Source organism: Antedon mediterranea, chromosome 2, assembly GCF_964355755.1.
Source record: "Antedon mediterranea chromosome 2, ecAntMedi1.1, whole genome shotgun sequence".
Taxonomy (NCBI): domain Eukaryota; kingdom Metazoa; phylum Echinodermata; class Crinoidea; order Comatulida; family Antedonidae; genus Antedon; species Antedon mediterranea.
The window spans coordinates 10,820,875-10,832,739 of record NC_092671.1 but is presented as its reverse complement, the minus strand read 5'-3'; the positions used below and the strand labels follow the sequence as shown (position 1 = coordinate 10,832,739).

At 29.5% G+C, this 11,865-nt stretch overlaps 1 protein-coding gene and 1 long non-coding RNA gene across 2 annotated transcripts; one reads left to right on the top strand and one right to left on the bottom strand.

Annotated features, from left to right (window-relative positions):
* The first annotated feature begins 1,141 nt into the window (after positions 1 to 1,141).
* On the top strand, positions 1,142 to 2,941 carry LOC140039626 (uncharacterized). Its single transcript, XM_072085244.1, has 2 exons — positions 1,142 to 1,582; positions 2,103 to 2,941. The coding sequence occupies exons 1-2, from the start codon at positions 1,498 to 1,500 to the stop codon at positions 2,684 to 2,686; spliced, it is 669 nt and encodes a 222-aa protein (XP_071941345.1). The 5' UTR covers positions 1,142 to 1,497; the 3' UTR covers positions 2,687 to 2,941.
* Positions 2,942 to 6,857: 3,916 nt separating this feature from the next.
* Positions 6,858 to 9,325, bottom strand: LOC140039625 (uncharacterized). The gene is made up of 4 exons (XR_011842539.1): positions 8,783 to 9,325; positions 8,079 to 8,236; positions 7,617 to 7,701; positions 6,858 to 7,079 (listed from the first exon to the last, which is right to left on the bottom strand). It is a non-coding gene; the product is annotated as an uncharacterized lncRNA (long non-coding RNA).
* Positions 9,326 to 11,865: the final 2,540 nt, after the last annotated feature.

Sequence of the window (11,865 nt, the reverse complement as noted above, 5' to 3'; positions counted from 1 at the left end):
CTACAGCGATTTGAAATGCTTTTGCTAATCCTTGCCTCCTAAGATTTCCACCTGTCTTGTTTTTGTTACCTATGTTTAAATGTATTTCGATTTTGAAGGCTAAATAAAGAATGAATGAATAATTTTTTAAATTAACTAGTTTTCCGATATTTTGAGTGATCCGGTCTCCCGTTTCAATCGGGATATTCGCATATTCTACGTTTTGGAAAGTGTTTAGTATGAAATACTGACACCCAATATAGCGCCCTCTATGCTTTCATGTAATTTTGAACATGATACTGCCCTCTAGTGTTTGGTCGTGTTTTATAAAGTCCCCTTATATTTTATTTACCTAAAGGGGAGACCTCTCACCTCTCTGCTAGGAAAAAGGCATTAGGAGGGTATGTACACGATAGCATTAATAAAAATAATACTCCTTTCTCTTGATTGACGAAGAATCATCTACTGTTGCAATTACGGAGACGTGTACGCTTCTTCTATCGTAATTCTAGGCCTCAATGAATACCTAAAAGTACAAAGGACATCACTCAATTTAATAGCTTTATTTACGGAAATCTAGTAGGATATCATACAAATTGATGCAAACTTCTATATTTAATTTTCTATTCATATAAACTGCGATTTATCGAAATAAAATCACCTCACCTGCTTTCCTTCATTGAAATCAAATTTTTGAAGTAATATAATCACTCTCATAATTGTCGTTTTTCCGGTGTTTCATCTATATTAATTGAATGTCTCTTTTAATCTGAAGTTATCCCTGCGGGTATCATCTTCAATAGTAGATTTCTCGATCGTCACGTGATTTTGAATAGAAAAGCGCAGATGTAGAATTAAGGAAATATAAAACACTGCAGATTTCTTTAGAATGGTCGTTAAACATTACCTTTCTACTAATATATTTACCGATGGGAGTAAGATGTTTGTACAGACCTAGGTGTTTCTCTTTGCTCGCGGTTCTGTTCAAATACGGTTATCCTTGCCTAATGACGGTAAACACACTGTTTAAACACTAATCTGTTTTTGCATTCGATATTGAATTTAGTAAGTCAGAGAATTGTTTTTTATAAACAATTTAACCATTGAGCAAGAATAAACCATTTGCTAAGAAGAGAGGAAATATTTATTTTATTATTGTTGAGGATTACTCAACATTGTCAACAAAAGGAAGCTTTGTATGTTTACTCTGTCTCTTTATCTACTGATTCTGTAAGAAGGTAATTGTGGTGTTATAGGTTTACAATAGCTGCGAAGAATACCCATTTGGATTTAACCTTCAAAGGGGATTGATGTCCGTAAAACAAAAAAGTGTTTAAGATAATTCTTTCGTACGGAATTAAGCAGAAACGGTTGGTGTGTATTCTCAAATCCATGGAGTCATTTCAACTATAAAACTAAGGAAAAAAGACGAAAGAACATAGGCATTTAGAACAAAAGTTGTAATGATGTCGTTGTTGAAACACAGTTGACATTTTGTTTACGATTTCATTCACCGTGATGGAAAGTTCGTCGTCTCTCCGGTCACAGCTACATCCACTGACTAGAAAAGTCAATGAAGGATTTCAGAACAATTCAAACAAGGGTTGGTATTATCTTTCTAATTTGTGTTTAATTTAAATTGTTATTGATTTGTATTATATTTTTATTATATATATACATATATATATATATATATAGGTATTCGGTACTACACAAACTTATATGTACATTAACGCTTTATATTAATGTTTTTAACGTTTTCCGATGTAGTAATTCAAAATAGTATTACGTAGGTGTGTCTAATTGTCATTTATTTGATTTGATTATATAGAATTGAATTAGGCCTAAGATTAGTGGTATTGTTTCTTAAATGAAAACTAAGGGTAGATATTCTTGTGTATTATGAGTACCGATAAAGTAAGGTGAGATTACCTTTGTAATGGAAAAATCATTGATAGTGTTGATGTTCAGATAGAAATGCCAAAAGTGGTTTAAAGATGATCAAGAAATGATCAAATGGCGACGATTCATTATAATAATGGTAATCATAATCATTCAATGCATACACATCGACGACGCATATAATTATGCAATAACTACATGTTATAGGCCTTCTGTTTCAGGTAATCAAAATACTGCAGCTGAATTTATCAAACTCGTTGAACGACTGCAACTACACTTCCAAAGCCAACTTCGCTCGTGTCTTGTCGCGATGAACAAGTTCACCAAATCTATCAAATACTTCATCCAGGCGTTACGAAGTGTCAAACCTCAAGATTCACAATGTATCATCTCGTTGAGTATGGTAGAGGCTGGACTACAATCTTGCCAACACGAGTATGGTGAGGCTAACAGTTGGACATACGCCCTCGAATCATTCCTAATAAACGTGAAAAACTTTCGCCTCTTGCGACAACAAGTGAAAATGGAGATTTACATGAGGTTAAAAAAACAGCCCCAGGACTTAGAAAATGCTGCACAGAGGCGAAGTAGGGGAGAGATAGAGGTACTCCTGAACACGTGGTGCACGTTAGTGAATGTAGACCACGATCTCTCCAGATTGGAACATGCTAGTGTTGGAGAATATTTAATATTTTTTGAAACTGAACAGGAAATGAACTCTTATAAAGGGGTGTTAAGTCTACTGCCAAAATTATCAGATATAGTAAATAGAATTGACTTTCTCCTTACAAAATACCAAATGTAATAATAATTAAGAGCATGTATTATGGTATTTACTTACTTCACTCATGTTTTGTTTAGCAATGGTTGTGTGTTTCAAGTTACATTTTAAAATTTGTTTTATGTGTGTAGATGTAAATGTAGACCTAATGGGAGCGGCTGCTATACCTCTTTATTAAAATTTACAGATGACTTAACTGAGCATGGTCTGCTTTCGTAATCAAGAACTTGTGCCATGATTGAATCCTCAGTGCCTCTTATTTCTTTCCCCACTCTATTCTTTGAGTCGATTAGGTTGACATTGCAAACTATGGCACCTTTTTAAGGTTAAATTAAAATTACTAGAAGGGTATGATCAACACAGCTTAAACGTCTAGTATTTTATAAACAAGTTTGTAACAAATTTACGCACCGTTTTATAATCGTGCGCCTTTGATCTCAAAGCGTTGTTTAAAGATGTATTGTCCCCCGGAAACATGACTTTGAATAGGTTATTTTGTAGTTTTAATGAAGTTAATCCCTTCCGTAAAAAAAAACCGAAAAATATAATGTTTTCACATTTAAAATGACAAAATAAATGGTCAAATTCAACCAAAAACCAATTGGCTGGCAGCCACGTTGACTATTTTTTGCTTTAGATTACAGTTATTCAGATAAATGCTTTTTTTTCGATCAATTTTTTATCAAAGTGAATAACTGTTATGTGATATTAAAATGACATATTCAACAACATTTTTTTTCAGAGGGACAATACATCTTTAGGCTAAGTAATGGTTAAAAAGAATTTGAGTCTTAGCCTTACAATATTTTATGGGACATGTCGTTATGGTTTTGGTGCTGATCTCAAATACTTGAAATTGAAACTAGATTCTAATCGCTTTAATTTTGCACCATGAACCATATTTATCGGCATTTTATTCACTAACCATGTTACCTTTGCTAAGTTAGACACATTAATTGTCGGATATGTCGATCCATTATTCGTGTGCGGCTGCCTTGTACAATAGTGACATTTTGTAAACAAATGTGGAGGCACTGTATGAATGATTACACGAAGTAAACAACGTGAAATCAATAATTATTTAGTGTAAAAAGAATAACATTTATTAACTACAATTTGTGCAGTTCATCACGCAATTAGAAATTCCGCGAAAAGGTTTTGTTTATCGATTATATTAACAACTGCTGCTCCACGACGGAAATACTTCACATACAATTATAATTAATGATAACATGTAATGAAATAAACAACAATATACCCTGCTATAGGTTCGGCTTATTTGGCCTAACAATTTCGTTAAAAAGAAATAACTTTGCCACACATGGTGTGTCATACATATACTAGAATTAATTGAAAACGCCCTCTGGTGGCGCTACGTAAAAAGAAAAATCAGAGCCATGTGATAATAAAGTCCACTAATGGCCAAAATATTTATGTGCAACGTTGAAAAACCTTACAGTCGTCTTACAAGATGTTATCTTTATATCGAAGATATGTTGACGACACTGATGTGTTCATGCCCAGTCAGAATGATGCATACATGTTTCTGGACACACTAAATAACGCACGCACGCTGCAATTGACTTTACTCTGGAAGTTACCAATAGTGAATTAATCACTGTCCTATCAGATAGGTGGTAATCCCCCTGATACAGAGGCTATTGTGTGAACCAGTTCACCGGGGTAACCCCCTACTCTTTTTCGAATAATGAATTGAACTGGGTTCTTTTACGTACACACAGGTTATAACTGTGTACACTGGACCTACGGTTTATAGTCCTTATCCGAGAAGACTTGTTCCACCACCAGAACTAGGAGCGAGTCGGCCTCGAACCCTTGCCGATGTTGTTGTTGGCTCTTTAGGTACGATAAACGGCGCCCCTGCCTTAACCGCTCAGCCATATGACTCGCTCTTGTTGATGTTAAACATCAGAAAATCGTGTCTATACAATGCTTACACAGCAAAATTCTGATTCTTGTTTTAAGAAAAAAAAAACTTGTTTCAAGCAAAATATTTCTTGAAACAAGTAAATTTTGACTTGTCCGTATTTCAATACTTTTTGGCTTACCAAGAATCGTAAAATTCTTAACAAGAATCACACAAATTCTTATCAAGAAAATTATTCTTACCAAGAAATAATACTTTAAGAACAATATTCTTACCAAGAATTTAATTGCTTTTTTCATTCTTGTTTTAAGCAGTATCTGCCTTAAAATAAGTAACAATTTATCAATTTTTTAAAATAGAATTCTTGTTTCAAGCAATATTTTTCTTAAAATAAGTAAGAATATTCCGATTTGTATTTTTTTGAATTCTTGTTTCAAGCAATATATTTCTTAAAATAAGTAAGAATATTCCGACTTGTATTTTATAGAATTCTTGTTTCAAGCAATATATTTCTTAAAATAAGTAAGAATATTCCGATTTGTATTTTTTTGAATTCTTGTTTCAAGCAAGATATTTCTTAAAATAAGTAAGAATATTCCGATTTGTATTTTATAGAATTCTTGTTTCAAGCAATATATTTCTTAAAATAAGTAAGAATATTCCGATTTGTATTTTTTTGAATTCTTGTTTCAAGCAAGATATTTCTTAAAATAAGTAAGAATATTCCGATTTTTATTTTTTGAATTCTTGTTTCAAGCAATATTTTTCTTAAAATAAGTAAGAATATTCCGATTTGTATTTTTTGAATTCTTGTTTCAAGCAATATTTTTCTTAAAATAAGAAAGAATATTCCGATTTGTATTTTTTGAATTCTTGTTTCAAGCAATTTTTTTCTTAAAATAAGTAAGAATATTCCGATTTGTATTTTTTGAATTCTTGTTTCAAGCAAAATATTTCTTAAAATAAGTAAGAATATGCCGATTTTTATTTGTAGAATTCTTGTTTCAAGCAATATTTTTCTTAAAATAAGTAAGAATATTCCGATTTGTATTTTTTAGAATTCTTGTTTTAAGCAATATTTTTCTTAAAATAAGTAAGAATATTCCGATTTTTAATTTTAATATTCTTGCTTCAAGCAATATATTTCTTAAAATAAGTAAGAATATTCCGATTTGTATTTTTTGAATTCTTGTTTCAAGCAATATTTTTCTTAAAATAAGTAAGAATATTCCGATTTGTATTTTTTGAATTCTTGTTTCAAGCAATATTTTTCTTAAAATAAGTAAGAATATTCCGATTTGTATTTTTTGAATTCTTGTTTCAAGCAATATATTTCTTAAAATAAGTAAGAATATTCCGATTTGTATTTTTTGAATTCTTGTTTCAAGCAATATTTTTCTTAAAATAAGTAAGAATATTCCGATTTGTATTTTTTGAATTCTTGTTTCAAGCAATATTTTTCTTAAAATAAGTAAGAATATTCCGATTTGTATTTTTTGAATTCTTGTTTCAAGCAATATATTTCTTAAAATAAGTAAGAATATTCCGATTTTTATTTGTAGAATTCTTGTTTCAAGCAATATTTTTCTTAAAATATGTAAGAATATTCCGGTTTGTATTTTTTAGAATTCTTGTTTTAAGCAATATTTTTCTTAAAATAAGTAAGAATATTCCGATTTATATTTTTAGTTTTCTTGTTTCAAGCAATATATTTCTTAAAATAAGTAAGAATATTCCGATTTTTATTTGTAGAATTCTTGTTTCAAGCAAAACTTTTTTTTAAATAAGTAAACAAGAAGTCTATCAAATAAAAACCAGTAAATGTTTACTTATTTTAAGAAAAGTATTGCTTGAAACAAGAATTCTATCAAATTAAAATTCGTAAATTCTTACTTATATTGGGAAAAAAATTGCTTGAAACAAGAATTCTATAAAATATAAATCATTAAAAATTTATTTTAAGAACGATAAATGAATACTCATTTTAAGTAATATTTTACTTAAACAAATAAATTCAAGAATGTTATAAAACATAATATTAACAATACTGTTATTTTCATTAAGAACTACAATTTACATGACATTAGGTACAATAATATATACAACTTCTTTAAAACAAACTTGTTTTTATTAATAATAAAATGCCATCAAAAGAAAACTTAAAAACATTAAAATGGTAAAATACAAATTTCGTAAAATTCTTCTCCCGCACCTGAGCTTTAAACTATTAGGTGTCTTTAAATTTATTAATGTATACTAATGATGATTCAACAGCCTTTGTAAAGTGTACAGGTGTGTTTTCATCACAAATCACTAACTGTTAAAGGATAGTGAGGCCTACTTCTTTTCATTTTGGATAATCAAAATCCAGAAGGTAAAAAGTGGAGAGGAGAGTAACTAGAGCCTCATCTAATTTTGCTTTCTTTGTAGTTAAAATTGTTTGCTAAACTTTAATGTAGGCCATTTCTGTGTCCAAAAGCAATACCGGCATATTACCTGATCGGTCGGATCGGATCTTTATTCATGTTCCTAAACATGAAAAGAGATTAATATAGTTTTAGTTATTACTGTATTTAAAATATGTGTAACATCATCAACTAATTGGGTACGGTGTGGTTTTAGAGTCCTATATCTGGGGCGGTAAACACAAAAACATGACGCAATATTAGAACGGTGGTAAGAATAATTTTACATTATAAGAAATAAGGGTGGGTGGAATATGCATTTGAACTTTTTAATCACAAACTTTGCCCTGTTTATACCGATCCCAAAGACAGGCCTGGCTGTATCTATTATTTTTAGTTAAATTATTAGGGTCTAAATTTATTTTTAATATTACTATTTAGGAAGACAATACGCAAAACGGTGCTCAATCCTGATTGATGTTTTTATTCCGTATCAATGTTTATAATAACAATTGTTTGATTTTAATAAATTATTGTAAACATAGTATATACCTTGAATTTTAAGCTAAGATAAATTTGATTTTAAAAAAACACTTTAAGATATTTTTTTTTAATGTACATAATGTTACTTGTATTTTAAATTTAAAAAAACACTAAATACCTTCAAGGTCGGCAGACTTTTTTTGATGAGTTTTTCCCAACAAATATGTTTGACAGATTTGACAACATATGGGTTATCTTTGAACCTAACCAAAAATAACAAATTGAAAACATTATATTATATAAATTTATTTAAATGAGTGGAATAATGTATGGACATAAACTTGATATACTGTAGCTCAAATTTTTAATAATGTAGCCTACAGTTTTGTAGGTGGTCAATGTAAAAGGAAGGGGAAAGGGTGGGCTGGCCAGGAGAGCATTAATATGTCAAAAATTAATATTCATAAGTCATTTATTTAATTTTAGTTGTCAAAGGGAGGAGTGCATGACACTAGCTTGAGTCGAACCAAGCTGTTAAAAATACGTACACAATATGTACACGTATTTTCCTCACTACCATTGGTCCATTATAAAACTATTTATGAATAGATAAAAGTACAAAAACATACACTGTACTTACCAGATGGAGGACTGGTGTTTCTCTTTAAAATACCAAAATAAACTATATTATTCTCTTCTTTGGAAAAATTTGCTAAGCACTTTTTTAAAAAGCTTTCTTTTGTATTTCATTCCTCTTTGCCTAGTAATAATTAGTATCCTTCGAACTTCTTCAATTACCTAACAAATAATTTAAGATATTGTAAATAACACAGTTTTTTAAAAAGAAATTTAATATAACAATTTTAGTTATGCAGTACGTATGTTTTTTGTTTGTTTTTTTAGTATGTTTTTTTTAAATTTAGAGTTAAAAACATTAAGTTTCAATATCGATGTGATCACTTCGGGGATTACTTAGTGTGTACAATTAATTAAATATAAAGAAATGTTTTTAAATGTCATTATATTTCTCATTGGAATATGTGTATATAATATAATCCTTCGTAGATATTTCATGGCTACATTACAAAATAACTGTTACAATTATAATTGTATTATCTATTATTAGGCCTTCCTTATACCTAGCTGAAATAGGTCCGACAATATTTGTCCCCTCTGTCAATGTCTGAACTAAAATGCTAAGCTAAACCTATACACCTGTCCGTCAGTACAGGCATAGTAGGCTAGCCTAGACCTACTAGTTCCAGGCCTACAGTATTACTAACTAGGAAGGAGCCTAGGCCTAGACTGCTGGCAGATTAAAATATAATTATTAGGCCTACGAACCTGTTAAAATGTTGGCCACTTCTTCATCTATTTCTCGGATCTTCAACAAAGCGTCTTCCTTCGACATTATATTAGACTAATCTTACTAGGCCTATTGAAGCATTTAATATATAAATTGCGATGAAAGGTGTCTTTTACTTACAAACTCTAGATTTTGAATGATTACTTTAAAAAACCGTTGGCCATGATCCCGCCGGGAGCTAGGTCATCGACCACACACAGTGTTGTTTTTCAACTATAACCAAAAATTTATCGCTGGCCTTTTACCCAGAATGTATAAGGTCATTATACTGCTCAACGTTAAAGCATGGAGGTATAAACCTCCATGGTGGTTAAAGCAAATCTATAAAACGTCTGGACCAACAGTAATACGACAGACAATAATAATGACACATGTTTGTTGCAGTCCGAAAAAAAGCGATAAGTTGGTGCCAGTAAACTGAAGTAGGTACAGTATTTGCTACCCTATTTGCTAAGGCATTATAATTCAATTCATGGAAATACTCCGAATTTTCGAGTAACATGTGGAATTGGTGGTTCGCTGCCCGGCAAGCTTTGGAATTTACAATTCGTTTTACAAGCATGTCATAAGACGCCATTTTAAGGACGAGTATAACAATCGGCAACCTCCTGCAGTTGACGATGGAAACATCAGTATATAAGTATGCCTGGAGAAAACGAGGATGCCAATTGAGGATGAAGTAGAACTAGGCCTAGACTAGGAGACTGACGAAGTTAATGAAGAAAAAAACTATTATAACGGGGATGATTTATCAACTGACGATAGTAGTAGTGATAATTCTAGTATTGTTATACTGTTAATGATTGTTTAATATTAATGATCTTGTTGATGCTCAGCAAGAAGGCCTACTAACTACTGTAGAGGATGAACAAGCAGATAATAGTATAAAAAATGCTGATTTCCTTCTACTAAAATTAAAGGAGAGAAACAAGATTCCACAGGTAAGCCATTTTGCTTTAAAATTACAACAATTATGCATTTTAAACTATTTTTTATTAGAGAAATACGTCTATTTCCTAGGCCCTGCTGGTACTGTTATTATACAGGACTATTAGCTATAGTAACTATAGGACTTGGGTACTAGGCCTAGGCCTAGGCATTATACACTCTAAGTTTATGTTGCATTTTTTTTGTGACCAATTTCATTGTTACAAATAACATTTTTTTTGTTAGGCTGCATAGCTCTCCAACTAAAGCACAACTTAGTTTTTAAACATATTAAAACTTGAATATAAAAAATATTAAATCAATATTATTTTCTTTAGGTTGCAGTGCAATCGATTATTCAAAGCACAAACAGTTTGATTACCCAGATTCTTTCATCAGTTGAAACTGAAGTGCTAACTGCTCTACCGTTGTGTGAATATAAGGATATTGACAATCTATTTTAAGTAAAACATTTCTCAAAATAAGTATTTTTAAGAATATTAAAATAGAATTGACTTCAATTCAAGCAAAAATAGTCTTGATAGGATATAGTATGATATTGACTTCTTATCTTAAGTAAAACATTTCTCAAAATAAGTATTTTTAAAAATATTGCGAATCTCAATTTAAGCAAAAATAGTCTTGATAAGATAGTATGATATTGACTTCTTATTTTAAGTAAAACATTTCTCAAAATAAGTATTTTAAAGAATATTGCGAATCTTGATTCAAGTAAAAATAGTCTTGATAAGATAGTATGATATTGACTTCTTATTTTAAGTAAAACATTTCTCAAAATCAGAATATTGCGAATCTGAATTCAAGCAAAAATAGTCTTGATAGGATAGTATGATATTGACTTCTTATTTTAAGTAAAACATTTTTCAAAATAAGTATTTTAAAAATATTGCGAATCTCAATTTAAGCAAAAATAGTCTTGATAAGATAGTATGATATTGACTTCTTATTTTAAGTAAAACATTTCTCGAAATAAGTATTTTTAAGAATATTGCGAATCTTGATTCAAGTAAAAATAGTCTTGATAAGATAGTATGATATTGTCTTCTTATTTTAAGTAAAACATTTCTCAAAATAAGTATTTTTTAAAATATTGCGAATCTCAATTTAAGCAAAAATAGTCTTGATAAGATAGTATGATATTGACTTCTTATTTTAAGTAAAACATTTCTCAAAATAAGTGTTTTTAAGAATATTGCGAAACCTAATTTAAGAAACTTTGTCTTACCTAGAAAAATATTTATTGTTTTAAGTAATTTTAAGAATTCATCAATCTTGATTTAAGAAAAATTATTCTTGATAGGGATAAATATAATATTGATTTCTTATTTTAAGTAAAATACTTTTCAAATTAAGTATTTTCAAATCTTGTTTTAAGCAAAACTATTCTTAATAAGAAGAGAATGATATTGACTTCTTATTTTAAGTAAAATATTTCTTGTAATAAGCATTTTCAAGAATATTGCGAATCTTGATTCAAGTAAAAATAATCTTGATAAGGGTAGTGTGAAATTGACTTCTTATTTTAAGTAAAATATTTCTCAAAACAAGTATTTTCAAGACTATTGCGAAACCTAATTTAAGAAACTTTGTCTTACCTAGAAAAATATTTATTGTTTTAAGTAATTTTTATAATTCATCAATCTTGATTTAAGAAAAATTATTCTTGATAGGGATAAATATAATATAGATTTCTTATTTTAAGTAAAATACTTTTCAAATTAAGTATTTTCAAATCTTGTTTTAAGCAAAACTATTCTTAATAAGAAGAGAATGATATTGACTTCTTATTTTAAGTAAAATATTTCTTGTAATAAGCATTTTCAAGAATATTGCAAAACTTAATTTAAGAAAATGTGTCTTTTCTAGAAAATTATTTCTTGTTTTAAGTAATTTTAAATCTTGACAAGAAAAAAAATACTTATTTTAAGAATTTTTTCTTAAAACAAGATTTTTTTTTCTTGCTTAGAATTTCAAATTTTGCTGTGTATTGTTTTGTTTGTTGTTAACGTTTTCCGTCTTCCGACATTACGCTTTCCACAATTTGTTTCCATTTTTGTCTGTTTATGGCAGGATGGTTTGTTATTGTGTTAGTGTCTACTTGTCCTTGTAAGTC

Coding starts and splice junctions, on each gene's coding strand:
- LOC140039626 (XM_072085244.1), top strand. CDS start 1,498: ATGGAAAGTTCGTCGTCTCTCCGGTCACAGCTACATCCACTGACTAGA. Junction 1,583..2,102: donor TCAGAACAATTCAAACAAGG/GTTGGTATTATC, acceptor CTTCTGTTTCAG/GTAATCAAAATACTGCAGCT.